The sequence below is a fragment of the Cyprinodon tularosa genome, unplaced genomic scaffold, assembly GCF_016077235.1.
Source record: "Cyprinodon tularosa strain WSP-4 unplaced genomic scaffold, ASM1607723v1 ctg683, whole genome shotgun sequence".
NCBI classification, from domain to species: Eukaryota; Metazoa; Chordata; class Actinopteri; order Cyprinodontiformes; family Cyprinodontidae; genus Cyprinodon; species Cyprinodon tularosa.
In genome coordinates this window covers 288,213-308,792 of record NW_024039433.1, presented here as the reverse complement: position 1 = coordinate 308,792, position 20,580 = coordinate 288,213, and the positions used below count along the sequence as shown (strand labels likewise).

Sequence of the window (20,580 nt, the reverse complement as noted above, 5' to 3'; positions counted from 1 at the left end):
TTTTTCTCGCAATTAATTGGTGTGGTGCTGTGGATCTACTAAATGTTGTATATTTGTGTTAAAAATAAACCTGTCGCCGGTATATTATAGTAGCAGGAACACTCTATCAGACACCCGTCTTAATGGTAAATATTTATGCTCCCAACTGGGATGATGTAGGATTTGCGCAGAGTTGTGTCTCAGCTGGCAGACCTTGACAATAACCTGCTGATTTTGGGGGGAGATTTTAATTGCGTAATGGATCCTAACTTAGACCGGTCTAATCCTAAAACACAGACCATTTCTAAAATGGCTGGCGGGTTCTTAGAATTTTTCAACCATGTTGCATGTGTGGATCCATGGCGGCCTTTCAATGCACATACAAAGACATTCTCTTTTTTCTCAAATGTGCATCACACTTATTCTAGGATTGATTATTTTTTCATTGCGGAAGACTCTTGAATTCAGTACAGGCAGTTGAATATTCAACCATTGTAGAATCAGACCATGCTCTCATAATAATTAATCTCACTTTTTGCCAAAACTTCAGTTGTCGGTCTCAGTGGCGTTTTAGCACCACACTACTGTCAGATAACACATTCTGCACCTCAATTGAGGTAGCCATCAACAGATTCCTTGAAACTAATAAGACTGATGATGTGTCCACATCACTTTTATGGGAAACCCTTAAGGCTTATCTTAGAGGAGAGATAATTGCATATTCTTCTTATATTAATAAGGAAAGAAAGAAACAAAAACAAAAGTTGATTGAAGCTATATTTGAATTAGATAAGAAGAACTCTACCTCCCCAAACGCATCAATTCATAAGGAAAGAATATCATTGCAAACACAATATAACTTAATATCTCCATCTGAAAGAGAACGACTTATGAGATCCCGAGGGTTATATTATGAGCAGGGGAAAAAATCAGGACGTCTTTTGGCACATCAACTTAAGTCTAAGTCAGCGGCACAGATTATATCTGAAATTGCAGATGAAACAGGAGGGACCACCACCGACCCCTTAAGAATCAACAACATTTTTAAAGATTTTTATTCTGATTTGTATACTTCAGAATCTTTAAAGGACACAACATTGTTCCGTAATATTTTCTTAAATCTGGAAGTCCCTACATTGTCTTCTAAACAGAGAGAATGTCTGGATGAACCAATTGAACTGAGGGAAATCAGTTTGGCCATCTCTGCGATGCAAAATGGAAAGTCTCCAGGGCCGGACGGCTTTCCGATCGATTTTTATAAAATATTCTAAAAAACAACTAGCCCCGCTGTTATTGGATATGTTTGATGATGCTATGTCAAATAGTAAATTGCAAGATTCTCTTAATGAAGCAACTACACTCACCAGCCACTTTATTAGGTACCACATGCTAGTAACGGGTTGGACCCCATTTTGCCTTCAGAAATGCCTCAATTCTTCGTGGCATAGATTCAACAAGGTGCTGGAAGCATTCCTCAGGGAGTTTGGTCCATATTGACATGATGGCATCACACAGTTGCCGCAGATTTGTCGGCTGCACATCCATGATGCGAATCTCCCGTTCCATCACATCCCAAAGATGCTCTATTGGATTGAGATCTGGTGACTGTGGAGGCTAGTGAACTCATTGTCATGTTCAAGAAACCAGTCTGAGATGATTCCAGCTTTATGACACGGCGCATTATCCTGCTGAAAGTAGCCATCAGAAGTTGGGTACATTGTGGTCCTAAAGGGATGGATATGGTCAGCAACAATACTCAGCTAGGCTGTGGCGTTGCAACGATGCTCAATTGGTACCAAGGGGCCCAAAGAGTGCCAAGAAAATATTCCCCCAACACCATGACACCACCACCACCAGCCTGAACCGTTGATACAAGGTAGGATGGATCCATGCTTTCATGTTGTAGACGCCAAATTCTGACCCTACCATCCGAATGTCGCAGCAGAAATCGAGACTCATCAGACCAGGCAACATTTTTCCAATCTTCTATTGTCCAATTTCGATGAGCTTGCGCAAATTGTAGCCTCAGTTTCCTGTTCTTAGCTGAAAGGAGTGGCACCCGGTGTGGTCGTCTGCTGCTGTAGCCCAACTGCCTCAAAGTTCGACGTACTGTGCGTTCAGAGATGCTCACCTTGGATGTAACGGGTGGTTATTTGAGTCACCGTTGCCCTTCTATCAGCTCGAACCAGCCTGGCCATTCTCCTCTGACCTCTGTCATCAACAAGGCATTTCCGCGCATAGAACTGCCGCTCACTGGATGTATTTTCTTTTTCGGACCATTCTCTGTAAACCATAGAGATGGTTGTGCGTGAAAATCCCAGTAGATCAGCAGTTTCTGAAATGCTCAGACCAGCCCTTCTGGCACCAACAATCATTGCACGTTCAAAGTCACTCAAATCACCTTTCTTCCCCATACTGATGCTCGGTTTGAACTGCAGGAGATTGTCTTGACCATGTCTACATGCCTAAATGCACTGAGTTGCCGCCATGTGATTGGCTGCTTAGAAATTAAGTGTTAAAGAGCAGTTGGACAGCTGTACCTAATAAAGTGGCCGGTGAGTGTATAACTCTTTTGTTAAAGCCAGGCAAGGATGCATCAAAGTGTGGATCATACCGACCAATATCCCTTTTAAACACAGATCTTAAAATCCTCTCTAAATTACTAGCTACATGTTTGGAAAAATCACTACCACATATCGTATCACCTGACCAAACAGGTTTTATTAAAAACAGGCATTTATTCTCAAACATAAGGTGTCTTTTAAATGTACTATACAGCCCCTCATCAACCATTGTTCCAGAAATTGTGGTTTCTTTAGATGCTTTTAAAGAATTTGACCGCCTAGAAATGGACTTTCTCTTTTATGTTTTGAAGAAATTTGGTTTTGGCACAGCATTCATCAAGTGGATCCAACTTCTTTACTCTTCTCCCAAAGCCTCAGTTATCACAAACCACATCCGCTCCAAAAACTTCACTTTATCCAGGGGTACCAGGCAGGGCGGCCCACTGAGCCCTCTTCTTTTCACACTTGTCATAGAACCACTAGCCCTGACTCTCAAATCAACACAATCAATAAGAGGTATTAGAATAAAAACTGTCATTGCATGCCGATTATTTATTGCTTTATATATATCAGATCCATTGAATTCAATTGATACAGTCATTTCAGTCTTGCGCAACTTTGGTGAGATCTCAGGATATAAACTTAATGAGTTTATATCACCAAAAAGTGAGTGTCTACTCATAAACAGTCTAGCCATGCAAATCTCAGACCAAGAACTACCATTTCATATTTCTAGGTCAGGTTTTAAGTATTTAGGTATCAATATAACACCTTCATTCAATAACCTCTTTGATGAAAATTTAGCACCACTTATGTCTAAATTAAACTCAGATTTGCAAAGATGGGATGTTCTGTAACCATGGCAGGCAGAGTGAACTGCATTAAAATTAATGTTTTGCCAAAATTTTTATTTTTATTTCAATGTCTTCCTATTTTCTTGCCAAAATCTTTCTTCACTAAACTTGACAAGCTTATATCTAGATTTATATGGAAGGGTCAGAACCCTCAAATTAAGGAGTTCTTACAACGATCAAAGGTGGAAGGGGGGTTAGCTCTGCCAAACTTTAGAGCTTACTATTGGGCAACAAATTTCCATAAAATAGCATATTGGATTCAGTCTGCTGATACGGATTGGTGTGAAATGAAGTACAAGTCATGCGTATCATTGTCCCCTCTTGCTTTGGTTTCCTCTAAGCTTCCAATTAAGATTTCCAGGTTCACTTCCAACCCCGTAGTGATATCTACATTAAAAATATGGGCTCAATTCAGAAAGCAACATAATTTGAGGGATAATGTTTTGAGTTACACTCCACTATGTAATAATCATAATTTCCTACCAGCAAACCTTGATCACACTTTTGTCTCATGAAACAGGAAAGGAATTAAGATGTTTAGTGATCTGTATATTAATGGATCATTTTCTTGCTTCGAGGATCTGTTTTCCAAATATGAACTTCAGCAAAACGACATGTTTCGCTATTTTCAAGCTGGCCAATTTGCTAGAAACCATAGCCCACAATTTCCTACCCTTCCAAGTGAATCACTTTTGGACTTAATTTTGAAGGCTCCTTTTTTTCTGAAAGGTTTCACCACACACTGTTACGCAATCATCATGAAAACGGACATTGTCAACTTGGACAAGATCAGAAATCATTGGGAGAACGAACTTGGAACTGAAATCTCAGACGACACTTGGACTGAAACTTTAAAAAGAGTGAACAGTGGCACGTCTTGTGCAAAACTAAATCTCATTCAGTTTAAGGTTGCCAATCGTTTGCACTGGAGCAGAGCAAGGATCTCTTCCATATACCCAAATATTGACAGCAACAGTATCAGATGTCATATTAATATTGCAGATTTGACTCATATGTTCTGGTCTTGCCATCTGTTGTTAGGCTATTGGTCTGATATATCTGATGTACTGTCAAAAGTCTTTGGAGTCACTCTACAGCCCTGTGCAATGATAGCGTTATTCGGGGTACAATCACAATTATTGTAATTATTTTTGGGTCCAGTCTGAGTGGGGGGAGGGTGTGGTTTTTTCTAAATGTGTATAAAGTTTGAAAAACGGAAAGTCATTTGTAACCATGAAGACGATCTATTGTTTCTACCTCTGACTTTTCAATAAAAAGATTTGAAAAAAATAAAATAAACCTGTCTGATTCATTATAATTCAGAGACACTTGGTATGCGCTTCTGCATGATATTAATGCAAAATGACATGAAATCAATATTGCATCATCAACACTTTAAAAGTAAAGAGCTGGGGATAACCTTACTGTCAGAGTGCAGAGTCAAATATAAACATGTTAGTCCTGCAGCTTACATTTGTAAATGGTAAATGCTGGTATAAATGGTATATAGCTCTTTTTCTTGACTAATATGCTTTTCACTACATTGAGTCAATCACCGTTTGATCCTCACATTCACTCACTCGATGTGGCAAGCTACATTGTAGCCACAGCTGTCCTGGGGCTCACTGCAAGGCTGCCATACACAGGCAGAGCACAATCAGTACGCAATGTGAGTGAAGTGTCTTTCCAAAGCACACAACAACCCAACCCAAACTACTGCATCCAAAGCTCCTGTAGCCCCTCAGCGATATCCTTGCCCGTTTTGAGAAGAGAGAGGTTTTTATAAGATGGATATTTCTATCTGCGATAATTTAGATTTTTGCTTGTGTTAAATTACTTTGATTAGATGCAGCTTGTTAAGTTCATTACAGCAGATAGAGGCCGTAGCAACTCAGGCTAACTTGGTGTCCTTGTTTGTTTATAGGGAGGGGCGCACATAACATTTTGGATGAGTTACTCAGGTGAGTACCAGAAGATGGTGTTTGTTACTCACCCCATATGTAGCGTGGTCTTATTAAGCTCAGAGTTCCTCACTGTCCTCCTCAGTGTTGCTCCCACTGTCCTCTGCTTCAGACTCCAGCGTGGTAAATGATGCTGCAGAAGTACTTCCCTGTCCTTGGTTTAGCCTCCCATTAGCTTTCTCGATCCACAGGTCTAGAGCTGGCTTTGGGTCAAATGTCTCTGTGGTCTGCCTTGACAGATGAATGTGCATCAGGGCTGAGAGACGAGCGTGTGACAGACGAGATCTGTACTTGTTTTTTATTATGCTGAGATGCGAGAATCCCCTTTCACAAGCTGCACTGCTTAAAGGCAGTGTAAGAGATAGCTTAACCACCTTGTTGATGCTGGAGTAAGTAACTGGGTTACTTGTTTTTACAATTTGGACCAAGTCATATACAGAGGAGTCGTGTTTCTGCCTGCTTTAAGCGCATCCATTCTGTCACAGTGGTGTCTTTATCAAGGTGCAAGGCGGCCTCATATTTCTGGAGAATGCTGCCAACTGTTGTGTTTCCAAAACTGTGGAGGTCTTTCATTTCCTCTGGCCATGTTGAATGATCAAATACAAAAAAATTATCACATGACTTGAGGGAGTCATATCTGATTTCAAACTCTTTAATTAAGCCCCTAAGTATGCGTGTCTTGTCTTTGTCAGCATCTACATTAGAAGCAGTGTGTGCCCTGTAGTGGCCTTCACCATCAAGCAGTAGTGTGAACTGTCCAATGGCCACCATGAGTTAATCTTTACATTCTCCAACGGTCAGCTTTTCCTTCTGAAAGTTGATGGATGTGGTCTTCAACATGTTTCCAATGTCAAGCATGTTCAACAGAAAGCACTGAAAACACTGTGCAGATTTGTTGCAAATCGCTGTCATCACTGGTAGCCAGTTGGATTTTAATGGCTGGCAGTAGTCTTGATATTTTTAACAGTGTTTCATGTCTCCGTGCAGATCATCTGATATTATGAAACTTACCCAGTTTCACAAAGGAGATCCCATTTTCTTCACACAGCTTCTTCAGTGCAGCATTTTTTTGCACCCTGTTTTTGTAAGTAAAACTGCAGCAGCTTGACCACAGTGCGATTTAATGTCTCACAGTAAGCAACAGTGCGATCGGCGGATTTTGCGCAATTCTCCAGTGTGTGCGCGGTGCACAAAATGTGCACAAGAGACTCTCCAACTGCAGCAAGTTCCCTGAGCTTTGGCACAATGACATTGTACATACCGACGTTGACAGCAGCCCCGTCGACCAACTTTGTTGTCCAGTTATCCAAGCCTGCATCCAGGAAAGTCTTACAAGTCCGTCTGTTATAGCCTACGCGGTTCTATCAGCACCCAGTTCAATAAGTCTGAGAAAGTTCAGCAGACTGCAGCTTAACTCTTAACTCCTCTCTGATGGTTTGAGCAATGGTCTGCATGATCCGTGTGCCGCCTTCACGTGAATGATATGCACCTCCGACATTTACTCCTAGCCGCTTCAGTAAGGGAATGTCCTCAGAAAAGGAAGACATAGGACATGCGTGTTTAGCTTTTTGGAAGGCGAGGAGAAACATTATTGAGAGCTTGCCACTGTTCTTCATTTAGTTTATCTTGCGATCTACCAAGTGGACGACTAGACAGTTCTTGTCGGCTAGCTTGTTTATTAACAATGGCTTGCACCACATTTCAGTGCGCTCCTCGTCGGCTTCAAGCCACGGCACGTCTTAGAGCCACTTTTCTGAAAAAATTATTTTCTTCGGCTCCGGTCCAGTTTGGCGTTTCTTTGTTAGTGGCTGAACGCCAAAGAAGCTGCCTCATGTTTGTTGTTTTTTTCGACATCTTCGACAGTAAAAACATGTGTTGATAAGGTGACGGTCAAGCAGTAAGTACGCAAATGCGCGTAGTAATATAATTGACGTTACACCTTCATTATTTGTGATGCGCATGTGTACCTGCGTACCAGTTATGTGCACCCCTGTTTATAGGGGAGTTCCGCTACAGCTTCATTTCCGATACGATACCGATCTTGCAGCTTTGAGAATCTACCGATATTGACCGGATCCAATATTAGCACAAATCAAACCAACTTCTATAACCTACTCTATACTGTAAATGATCAAGTAATATTTTTAAAACAGGGAACAAAAGGTATGAAAATAAATGAATTATATGAAATTAAAGATATGGAGGAGGATGTTCTTTTTCCAAGTGGATCATCAAAATAAGTGGTCCTCCTAGTTGTCAATCATTCTGGTAATATGTTAGTTGTTGGAAACCTCCTGCCACTAGAGGGGGCTACTGCTGCTGTTGGTGAGACGTGTCGTGTTCACTTCTTATTTTGACTGCTGAGTTGTGTTGTTGGTCTGGCTATCTCCATCTGGATTAAGTTCCTTTTTTTCTGTAATATCTCTGTAAGTAACGCCAACTGTCCAGACGCACTTTAAAACATAGCAATTTCTGCCTTCACAAGGTTTTATTTCTGGTAGTAAAGAGTAGCTAGCCTAGGATAGCGCTAGCTTATCATAGCTATGACTTCTTCCTCTCCCTCCCTTGATTCTTTTCGACTCTTTCTTCCTCCTCTACTCTCCCCTGCTCTCTGTGTAATTCATCTGTGTCCTTTAGTGATAATGGTATATGTAATAAGTGTGGTATTTTTTTTACTTTGCCAATGTGACAATAAGATTAATCGTCTTGATGCCAAAAAGAGCCCAATAGATTTTACTTTCACAAGTGGAGCAGTACTATTGCCATAGTGTTCTGCTTGATTTATGCATGCAAATAGATTTATTATATTTCATGCAGGGAGTATTACAGATTATATGGACACTGCAATGGGAAAATAGTACAGGAAAGGAAAAACAGGAAAAAGGAGAAAAAAATGAAAGAGAGAGAAGAGCCAGCCACCCCGAAGTGGAAACGGCCAGCGAACCCACGGGAACCCAAGGCCCATTGGGCACCCCGCCCCCCGGCGGGAGCCCAGACCGGGACGCCAGGAATAAGCCAGCACCCGCCCGGGTATCCACCTCCAAACACTGAGCACCACCAATGCCCCAGCAGGCCAAAGCACCAGCCAGCGGAGGGGGGCAAGATGGGGGAAATGGGCATCACACTTAGCGGACACCTGAGTAGGGTGACCAGACATCTCTGATTTCCGGAGGCAGTAGCCGTTTTCGAGGACTTGTCTCTGGCTAAAGCTATCCCCGGCAATGTCCCCAGATTTATGAATGAGGGGGAAAATGGTGCATATAAACTGTTACTATAGTAGAAAGCGTGCGCGAGCATGCTGCGCACAGAAACAGCAGTTTACATATAGATGAGGAGCACAGTGCACCAGTTTTAAAATAGACGAGGAAGTCCGTTATTACAGCCAGCTGGACGCAGCTATCCTGTGTTACCCCGAAATCCCACATCCTCCGTCACCACTCCAGACCTCCTGCACACAGCAAAGCCTACAGTGACACTGTTCCTCCTGTCTCGCTGCACTCCAACTTCCTCGGAGCTCAAGGAAAGCATGCGTGATATTATTATTAAGTTCATAGGATCAAAACATATGGAAATTAATGCTTAATTTAATGACATATAAAAAAAATCCCCAGCATTTAGAATATGTGCAATTTGTACCCAAATATTTTCTTTTTGTTGTGGATTTTTGTAACAGGGATAACTAGGATCATATAATCTTTATATTTACATCCTGTCGAAATAATAACAGCTTATTTAAAACAACAAACAGCTGTATCTATGAATAGAAAATGGGATTATGAAAATGTATTCCTGTTAGGTTTCACTATAACTTTACTAAAGGATACATAATTTTTATGCTGGCCCTGAGAGCTTATTTGTTATTCATCTATACATGTAAAACATGTATATTTTGGTGTGGCTGCTTCAAGCTGCTCATGGTTATATTTTTTATATTTATATTTTTTTTTTACAAAGCAGAGTGTGTATGACGTTATCCAAACGCTGGACTGGAGTTGTGACAGGCAGCCCGGGCCACAGGCGGCTACGCTCTACCCCTTCTATTCATTTGGCCACCTAATCTGAATCGTTCAATTTCATTTCGAGAACGAGATCATCTGTGGTAGTAGCACTAGACATCTTCAAGGCATGTGAGTAAAACTAGAAGCAGTTCAGCGGACAGGATGAATGAATGGTAGCCAGCGCGCGTAGATAACGTCATACACACTCCACTTTGTTTTAAAAAAATATAAATATAAAAAATATGACTGCGGATGTCTAGGAGACAGTGATTGGCCTACATGTTATGAATGCTGACGTACCATAAAGAATAAATTATGAACAGTTTAGTTTGTGCCTTCAAGTCGTTGCCCATAGGAAGATTAGGAAGATGTTACTCGGATATGACAAAACCGAATATCTTCGGAACAGCTCCAAATGACACAAAACTAATATGGGTGAGTAGAACATGATGTAATAACGTAAAATCAAGGGGCCAATGTAAAAAACCGGTGCGATGCACTGAGGAAGATGACTTCTGAAGATTTGTGCAGCAATAAGAGCACATTCTGTAGTTTTTTTTTTTTTGGACAGACATCTGGAAATGACTACAGAGCTGTTTACTTGATGAGAACTTGGCATTAATTGGCATTAAATTAGCCATGTGACCACTTAACATTCATTAGGGTATACAGTTGATGTCAGGAGAGGAGATTTGTTCTATGGGATACAGTCAGTCAGGGGGGTGTTATACGCAACATCAATTAGCTTTAACAGACATAAAAAGCTCCAACTGGCCAGGTCTGTTCAGTCGTCCATGCTGCATGGTGTTACGTTCTGCATTTTTTTCAGACACATTTTTATGCAGAGGTGTAATTACTTTAGAATCCACTACCCAAGTTTGGTTTCCAATATCTTTACCTTTCTCCATGCACTCAAGCACAAAGTGTGATAAAAGCCCAAATTAGAGGAGTGAATTAAAAGGTTCATAGAGGTGCTGCTGATATGCATTTCCCTTTGGAAGCAAGGTTGACAGAGAAGAAAATTATAAATGGACTTGCCTTCTCCTGATGTTTAACAGTCTTAATCTTCTTTTTTGGGACAAGGCTATATATTCCCATTTTCCTCTTCTTCTTTTTGTTCTTCTTTATAACTAAAGGAACAAATAAATCAGGCATCAACAATTTAATAAAAAGAAGTAATCATACTGCAAAGATCAATTCACTTCCAACAGTCTGCTGTCCAATCCTCTGAAACCGTTGGCTCATGGCTTTCTAGCACCAGATCAGCTTTGCATTGATTCGAGATATCACAACAGGATGATATATCATAATAAATATAAATTCAGTTCAGTTTGTTGTTTTCCATCCATCCATCCATCCCTCCATCCATCCATCCATCCATCCATCTCTTCCACTTATCCGGGGCTGGGCTGCAGAGGCAGCAGTCTAAGCAAAAATGCCCAGACTTCCTGATCCACGCACACTTCCTACTGCTGCTCTCATGGGAACCTGAGGCGACAAAAGGCCAGCTGAGAGACACAGTTCCTCCAGTGTGTCCTGGGCAATATGCCTGTTTGTTTTTTTCATCACATAAAATACCTTCACATGACACCTGGTCCACTGGTCACTGCAACGATCATGTCTTTAAAAACCTGCAGGAACCTTAATTTTAGACAAAGAATGTTTGTGATTGCTAAACTGTTATTATTCAAAATAAACATTGCAAAACATATCACACATTTGGGTTTTCCTGGAGCCCTTGAGAACACGCTCTCTCTCCTTTGGCCCTAGTAGTGATTTTAGTTAGTTTTTTTCTTAGCCGGACACAGAGCCTGTTTACTGAAACACGCGTCCTTGTGTCTGATGATGTCATGATCCAAATGGCAAAACTTATGAATCTCTAGACAATTTTTAGTTGCCTCTAGAGCCTTGTTAATGAATCATCCACATAGAGGTATTAGTATCAGACATGTCGAATAATTTCTCTTTTTTTATGCTTTGTGAGTTTATTCGAGGCAATTCAAATGTCCAAGCAAGAACTTAGATTAATCAAACACAAAATATATTTATGACTCTGTAAATTTGGCATTGTGTTTTCAAGGTCTCTTTAACATTGACAAAGTCACTAAGCTTTTTCACTGTGCAAATGAAATGCTACAAAACAAAATGGTTCCAACAAACCAGGGGTCTCCAGAGATTTTTTTAACACACAACTGAAAAATTAAATTAAAAACATGATACACTACTAATGTGTCAATCTCAAAATGTAATCACAGCTATGACCACTCTCATATTGGTATAAAAGGACACGATCTATGGATGAATTAGCTTCTTTGAATAGAAAACATTCTAATTACTAAGCTGCACAGCTGTTAGTAATGCAAAAATGTAGGGATGACCCCAATCTGGTATAGATATTGAAACACAGTCCAATATCAGCTGAAAAACGAATATAAGAATATCAGCCAGTATCTAATATGTTTGTAATCTTTTGGTTTAAAGTTTATGTAACCCATCAGTTAATCATGCATGGGTCAGTTCTCATGACTACTTATTGTTCTCTAAAGCCGGGCGTACACTGTGTTTTCTATTGTTGCACGCAGCTGCTGCTCACACTGTACGACTAATCGCAGGGTTTGGTCATACAGTTTAAAGGAGAAGTTCGGTTTTTTACACTTTAAGCCCATTTTCTGTAGTGTCCAGGATGAAATCGATTGATCGACACCAAAAGTTTGACAATTGCTCCTGTCTCTGCTTTTTGGCTCATTTAGAATCACCCCCTGGCTGCTTTAGAATAGCTTGCATAGAGCATGTCCGATTATGTCCTTAAAACAACCTTAAACGTTCTTTTTTTAAAATATGCTACTCACCGGGTCGTCAGCGCTGTTCAATGACGTTCCAAAAAAAGTTTCGTGAAGAAAAAACGTTCCTGTAGTGTTTTATTTAGCATTTTGTAAATCCCATTGAGTTCTGTAGGAATAGTCAATATTCCGCTGCCACCGGAAACGGAAATGGGGCCTGTTTACACAGTTGTAGTCTTTTCGCTTCACTCTGTGTACTCCGACGTCGAGGTGCTAACGTCTCTGTTAAACACTTTAAAAAACTCTGAAAATGGAATACGAAAGGTGAATTCTTGATTCTCGACGTCGGAGTACACAGAGTGAAGCGAAAAGACTACAACTGTGTAAACAGGCCCCATTTCCGTTTCCGGTGGCAGCGGAATATTGACTATTCCTACAGAACTCAATGGGATTTACAAAATGCTAAATAAAACACTACAGGAACGTTTTTTCTTCACGAAACTTTTTTTGGAACGTCATTGAACAGCGCTGACGACCCGGTGAGTAGCATATTTTAAAAAAAGAACGTTTAAGGTTGTTTTAAGGACATAATCGGACATGCTCTATGCAAGCTATTCTAAAGCAGCCAGGGGGTGATTCTAAATGAGCCAAAAAGCAGAGACAGGAGCAATTGTCAAACTTTTGGTGTCGATCATTCGATTTCATCCTGGACACTACAGAAAATGGGCTTAAAGTGTAAAAAACCGAACTTCTCCTTTAAGTTAACAGCTCACGATTTATGTTCAGCCCGCCGCTCTGATGCGATCTACCCGCTCACACTGTGCGACTAAAAACAACATCGGACTGAGCTCCGCTGTGAGATGGAGCTGCTCTGACTCCTCTATCCGGAAGCCAAACAAGTAGAGGGGGGTATTAACACTTAATATAGTGAACCGCGCTGCCCTGCCAATTTGTGCAATTTTGTGCTGAAAATCCTAAAAAGAAAAGGCGACGACGTATTTGAAAAAAAAAAACATGGCTGAGCAAACGTGGCTACTACGGTCTGTCAATTTTACAGAACTGCATTTCACTCATTGCATCGCTGCCACGCTGCTGTTTTTACATCTGAGAGGAAGAATAAAAAGAAAAATCCTTGTTTGCGCATGCGCCCTGAGCGATTTGCACACGATAGTCGGAGAATATCGAACATGTTTGATTTTCTCCTGACCTCACAATTCCTGAGCGGGAGTTGGTCGTGAGAGGCTGATCGCCGCTCGTAACCCCCTGTACACGACTCACGATCAGGCTGAGTCAGGCCGATCGAAAAATACTTGCATGACTGGAAAATAACCCCGAATATTGCACAGTGTACGCCGGGTTTAAATGACAATACATGATCAATCCTTTTCCTGACATTCCACTTTAAAAAATTAGTATAATAATAATAGTGTTGGGGAAAGCTAAGTGCTTACAGCTTCAAGCTTTCTCTCCTCAAACTTTCCTGATAAGAGATCACTTAGTAGAAAGACTTGAAAAAACACATTTGAATGTAAATATATTAAATGACTATTGAACATGATTGCAGGTTAAAGAGAATTCAGTCTTACTCAGACAAGATAGGATTCGATGGACACAATGGCAGTGCTTACCATCGGGTTCTTTTTTAAGAAAAAGGACCCAAATAACAGTTAAAATAATATTTTCATACATCTGCGGTTACACCCTGCCACATCATTACATCATACACGTTTCTAAATGAAGAGACATCACTGGCTCCACCCATATTGAGATATACACACTCTTCTAGATCAAGGATATTCAATTGCAAACTACCAGAGATTTTCTCAGTTAATGATAATTTAATCTGTCTTTAAATTAGCCTGTATACTTTATAGTGGTAAACCATGGGAAGGAAACATTCTAATACATTTACTATTCCCAATAGGAAAGTTATTTAATTGTTTAACAACCGTATAAATGAATGACAAAAAATAATCCTAACCAAATTATGTATGGTTTATATCTATACTGTATCAGGTATGGGTCAACACTCAAAGCTGAAATATCAGTATTGAATGGAAAATGAAAAAGTTGTATGAGGACAACTAAATACTTTGCACAAATATAGTGGCACATGGTGGGTCAAATTGCTTGCTAGGACTGCAGTGAAATGAATACAACTTGGGATGTTCAAGGGTACAGTGTGAGGTAAAGTGTAGGGCTGCAACAACGAATCGATAAAATCAATAAAAATCGGCTTTTAAAAGCGTGGGCAACGAATTTCATCATCGATTAGTTGTGTCGGGCGATTAATGCGTCATCCGCCGCCGTCGTCATCACTGCCACTTGATTGAAACGCGGGAAGAAAAAAAATACGTCAGAGCGAGCCAGCGCCGAAAGGTGAGCAAAGGCGGTTTTCAAAAGGCAGTAACTTCAATTGTTCTAATGACCGATACCGCAAACGCAAGCTGCGTCTCAATTCGCAGACAGCCTGCGCTTTGTAAAGCAAAAAAAGTCGTAACATGCAACTTTTGTAAAAATAAATTAACATGGCACGGAAGCACCACAGTTATGATAGAGCACCTGAAAAGGAAACCCGTTGGAGCCTTCGATGGCAGTGAGGAGAACTGATCAGCAGGGTGAATGTTTCATGTTAAAGTGGGGAAACGTAACGTTAGTTTCTCAGGTAGCTCCTCTGATGCTTTCCTTACCTTGTTAGTAGGTTACAGACAGTGATAAGGTTGGCTACTTATTTTACTTTTAATTTCATTTGAATTAGCTTAAGCAGCGTTTATATTTTCTTTATAAATAAATTAACTTGCAAATTATGAGGGCAAAGTTTAAATCTTCTGTCAAAGATAAAGTAAAGAAGATCCTGCAATTTATGGAAGTAAAGCAGAATAAAATCCAGCAAGATCAGTAATATGTCAATTAATTATATGCCACATTCCCATGTAAATATCTGTCTTTGGAGGATGTGTTTTTTAGCACCCCTAGTTCTCTCATTTTTATTCCAAATACAATTTATAATTTGAATCACAGGGCTATTTTTATCTCTATGGTTAAGTACCGTATTTTCCGTATTTTGAGGTTAAGTACCGTATTTTTACGACTATAAGGCGCATATAAACGTCTTTTTTTCCCCCTCAAAATGTGCGGCGCGCCCTTTGGTGCGGTGCGCCCTATGTGTGTTGTTACTGCGGACTTTTGAGACCACCTCATTGAGGAGATGATGAAAGGCTGAGGGAACTGAATGTAAGGAGACCTGGTGGTTTTCTTCCACTCATCACCATTGCTGTTAATCTGTGACTCCATGCGTGCCCATCTCACAGCTGATGTGAAAAACATGGTGAAACATATGAACACTGTGCTTGCTGTTATTCAACCGCTCGACATTGGTGTGAACCGGACGCAGCAGGTGCAGCAGAAGCAGCGACTTTACATGCAAAGTCGATGGTTGACGCGCGTATAGACGCAGCAAAAGGTCCAGCAGCGCGTTTTGAGCAGCAAGCGCAGCCGCCAATGCACTGCTACTGCTCGAGATGGAAAAATTGAAGTTTTGCTGCTGGACGTGCCGCATCAACCAATCAGAGAAGCTGATCTGGGAGCTGACAGCGAGACAGACACATCGCTGATGATAGACATATACAGAGCGCTGTGATCGCTCCTCTGAAACAGTTTATTGACGCCTAAATTAACTTAACCTGCCGACAGAATATGTTCGCTTTTATTATCCAGTTTTCAGATGGATTTTCCCACTTAAAAACATATTAAAACTACTTTATTCCCACTGATCACAGCAAATATAGCTGCGAGGTGTATTTAACACAAAGTATTAATAAAACCTGGGAGCTGGCCGTGAGATAGACACATCGCTCTGATGACATATGATATTAAGGCAAATGAAAAGGGTTGGATGGATGAGGAGATGATGAAAGCGTGGCTGAGGCAGGTGTATGTGAGGAGACCAGGTGTTTTTTTCCACGCATCACCATTGCTGTTAATCTGTGACTCCATGCGTGCCCATCTCACAGCCGATGTGAAAAAAAAGGTGAATCAAATTAACGCTGTGCTCACCGTTATCCCAGGGATTTGACAAAGGAACTTCAACCGCTCGACATCGGTGTGAACCGGCCGTTCAAAGTAAGGCTGCGAGCGGCGTGGGAGCGATGGATGACAGACTGAGACCACAGTTTCACGAAAAGTGGAAGGCTAGTTACGCCACCGTTTGCGGATGGATTGTTGATGCTTGGACTAACGTGTCTGCTGGCACTGTTGTTCGAGCTTTAGGAAAAGCCGGCATCATTTCCGAGGAGCCGCCCGACACGGAAAGTGACTCTGACAGCGAAGAAGGGGAAACTGGCATGTCTGATTTAGCACAGCTGTTTAATTCAGAAACAGAGGATGATGACTTTGATGGGTTTGATTAATACTTTGTAATAAATACTAGAATAAAGCACAATCATACTCAGTTTTGCTCCCGCTCTATTTTCTACCTGAAAACTTAATTCAACAGCAGCCTCTGGACAGGTGTTTTTCATCTAAATAATCTAAACTGCAGGCAGCAGGATAATAAAAGCGAACATATTCTGTCAGCAGGTTTCAGGATTTTAAGTTAATTTATGCTTCAATAAACTGTTTCAGAGGAGTGATCACAGCCCTGTGTCATCAGCGATGTTTATTGACGAAATAAATGAAAAGGGCTGGAAGGATGAGGAGATGATGAAAGCGTGGCTGAGGGAGGTGTATGTGCTAGTATATGCGTCAATAAACTGTTTCAGAGGAGTGATCACAGCCCTGTGTCATCAGCGATGTGTCTGTCTCACGGCCAGCTCCCAGGTTTGATTAATACTCCCGCTCTATTTTTAACTACGCAGTAGAGGTATTTAAATGTAGTAGAGGACATGTACCTGTATATAAAAAACGCGCCCTATAGTCCGGTGCACCTTATGTGTGTGTTAAATACAGTAATGACACATATAACTGAGACTGCGCCTTTTAGTACGGTGCGCCTTGCATATAGCTCAAAAGGACATTAGCCTCCAGAGGGCCGGCATGCCCACCCTACTAGAGGCTTAAGCTCTTCATGGATTCTACTCAAATTAGTATCCTTGCTAGAGATTTATGCTGCAGCAAGCTGGACGTCATCTGGGCATCATCATGTTTACTCAGTTTTACAAACTTGATGTCACAGCTCCATCACCGGCGCATTCAGTACTAAGTGTAACACCAAGCACTTATGAAAAAAATTATAATAATATTCATAAAAGAGACAGCAGGGAGTCACAATATGTTTTGTTCCCAATATGAGACACGAAACGAATGCTATGAAAGGGGTTACTTTCGTTACCTCGGTTCTCAGAGTAGCACGAGTGAGCGTCTCACCAAATCATCCTCCTTGCTGTAACATTGCAAGAAGGAAGTGATCGTTTCTGAATAACTCTCAGCGCAGTATCTGCCTAATATATGGGGGGAGGGACTCTGCCCTCTCTGACACCGACAGGTTTATTTTCCAGCCAGTCCTGGCTGGGGTATTGTAAAAAGGAGCTTTTGATGAAGTCGCGCTGAAGTCGTTGCCAATATGAAACACACACTCATGCTACTCAGAGAACCAAGGTTATTAAAGTACTCTAAAGTTCTCCGTACCGCACGTTTTTGTGTGAAAGCTGCTTACTCCCCAGATGTAATAAATGCTTGAAAATTCAAACCAAAAAAGGAAGAATTACTATCTACATACTGTTGCTGCTGATCATGTGACATCAAATCCTATTTTCAATTAGATCAAAATAGAAACTTAATTGTAATATAATATTTTGGCGGGGCAAGAATTATTGTTTTGACTGAAACACTTTGTATAGGTAAACACATTAATAGTCTTAATTAGGTTTTTTTTTTTAGATGGATGGATGGATAAATAGAAAATAGGAAAAAAGCATCAACCAACCTATCTTAGCTTGCGTAGAGGCAGACACCTCAATCCCCATCCCCTGTTGGTTCAGATGAGGCTCTGCAGTGAATGGTGCTTGAGGTATGTTGTCCTTTGGTGTTGGCTTTGGTGTCTTTCTACCAGAGGTCTTTAATATGAAAAAGAGACATGGATAATTTTTGATTAAAAAAAAAAGCTTTTATCAAATAACTTAGCAGAATATCTACCTCCCCTCCAATAGTTACAGTATTCCACAGCTGTAATATTTTTAGTGTATACATCAGAGAAAAAATATTAGTAGTACTAGCATTTAGCTGGCACACCTGACCATAACTGACTGTGGAAACTTTAAACTGGACTTCAAGCAATGTAGATTCTGTCCCTCTAAACTCTTCCTTCAGACACCGGGAACTAGATTTCTTAGTGAAAGATCAACTTTACTTTAAACTAAAAGACGACTTTGGACCAATAAGCAATGGCTCTGATTTGTTTTATCCTATTACAGGTAAGACACCAGAATCCAATGTGTGGTTTATCTGTGCCTCTTGGATCTTCATGTGCTGACTTCATTCTCAAGCCACTCCAGATTACAAGTATTAAAAAAAAATCTGTGCAATAAATCTATATAATGAGTTTTGATTTCTAAAATGAGAACATTGCATTTTTTGTAAATTTTCTGTAGATGCAAAACTCGCTGTTATATATAAAGCTATTTACATGGTAGTTACCTTGCTGAAAGAATCTGAATGTTGTGCTTCTCCCTCTTGCATAGCCTCTGCTGAACCTGAAGATGGAACCAGTTGCCTGGAGTTTGTAGCTGTCGCAGCAGCAGTAACATTGCCTTGAGGAGGCTGTTCAATGTCTTTAGTAGCCAGTCCTACAGCAAAGGCTGATATCAAACTACAACGAGGTGGCAGCTCTTTCCCAGCAGATACTTGTGCAACTTTTCTCTGCAAATCACTATTGTTACTGATTATAGGGGACCTATGGAAAGGAGTCAATGTAAATTTAGCCTTTTGATTAATCTTAGCTTCTTTTCCTTTGGGGGTTGTAGAACCAGGGCTGGGGGACCTCTTCAGTTCAGCGGCCATATGGTTTCCATTGGTCTCCATTGCTGTTAAGAGAAAGCATATTTATGTGTCTGATTGACACTTGTTTGATCACCAAAACAAAGAGTATTGCTGTTAGGCTCCTAAGAAAGACAAGGAAATAAATGAAACAAAAATAACTGAATTTAGATTCATACCCTAAGCGGGCCTACTATCTCAGTTATCTAGTAATCCTGTGTGTTTGGATTGTTATAGATACAGCAACATCCATTCATCCATCCATCTATCTATCTACGCTCTCCGTAGTTCCCCTGTGGCACGAGCACAGGGCGGCTGTTACGCGTCTTTAGCGAGCATGCGCGTTTCCTGTAGCTTGCGTGGTGAATCGTGCATCCTGCGCTGTGCGGAGATGCAGGGGAAACCGTATCTGTTGGGGAAATGCAGCTCGACGTAACACCGGTATCACTGTGAAACAGGCACGTGCAGAGGGGGGGGCTAAGGGGGCTTGAGCACCTGCCCCTTTTGCTCCATGATCCCAATGTGCCCTTTTGGTCCCTTTTTTTATTTTTTTATTTGACACATGTACTGAAATTATTATTATTATCTTTTTTTTTTGGCAAGAAAAACAATACAATAAGCCCTCCGGTCACATTGTTACCTTTGACCTTTTGCCGGTGACGACGCACTTGCCTCTCACACAGTCAGATAAGGCGGCTAACTGCGGAGCTAAAGGTAGCGAATATTCCACATTACACTGTGGCCGCTGCTCATTTGGCCCTAAGCAAGATCAACCATGATCGGTTGTTCTGTAATGATTACAGAACAGTTTTTTTGTGAATTAAAAAACATAATTTTTGGTGAAAATACTGGAGTAGGCTTCCTACTTGTCAGACAACGGAAAACTTTGAAAGTTGTATAATTTCTCTACTTTAGCAAAGAGTAGCGGTTTAAACGGAGGAAAGTATAGGAGGCGGCGCGCCTTTCTCTGAAGAACTACTGAGCGGGAGGAGACAGCCAGGTGAGGAAAAGCTGTTCTTATCTATCGATTCAGTATTTTTATCATACAGACATTAGGCTGTTGTTCTTGTGCTATGAGCTACCTGCTAGCTAATGACTTTGCTAGCAAAGCAAGATAACTAAAAAGCTTCCCTGTGTCGTTGATGATAATAGGACATTCTTCAGTATTAGTTATGCAATAGGGGCACATCGCCCGTCAAAAACCTATCATCTCCATAATGGATATATGTCTGATTTTCTAATTTCCTTTGCAGCATGATGTACATTGCATTTATTCTAGCGTTAGGTAAATGTATCTTAAAGGAGAACTCATCTAGAACTACCATGATAGATATATGATAGATATAATGTATGAAGCTGGTGAAAACAAAACTGTGCAGCTTATGCAAGGAGGATTGGTTGTCAGGCCTTCTTTTGTTGGCAATCAAGTAGGATGTGCCAATCATTCACAGTGAGGTTATTAACATTTTTAA

The 20,580-nt window shown here is 40.8% G+C and overlaps 1 protein-coding gene across 6 annotated transcripts in view; it reads right to left on the bottom strand.

Moving 5' to 3' along the window:
* The window catches only part of ehmt1a (euchromatic histone-lysine N-methyltransferase 1a), a 128,889-nt gene that overhangs the window by 106,820 nt on the left and 1,489 nt on the right, over positions 1–20,580 (bottom strand). For 5 of the 6 annotated variants that reach the window (XM_038267751.1, XM_038267756.1, XM_038267757.1 and 2 more), the window contains exons 2-4: positions 18,770–19,155; positions 18,060–18,189; positions 10,395–10,486 (exon numbers count right to left, since the gene is read on the bottom strand). In XM_038267751.1, coding sequence (XP_038123679.1) covers positions 10,395–10,486; positions 18,060–18,189; positions 18,770–19,153 — 606 coding nt within the window. In that variant the 5' untranslated portion in view covers positions 19,154–19,155. Of the gene's footprint in view, positions 1–10,394; positions 10,487–18,059; positions 18,190–18,769; positions 19,156–19,287; positions 19,409–20,580 lie in introns of those variants that run through there. The other variant, XM_038267752.1, reaches the window with a different exon arrangement.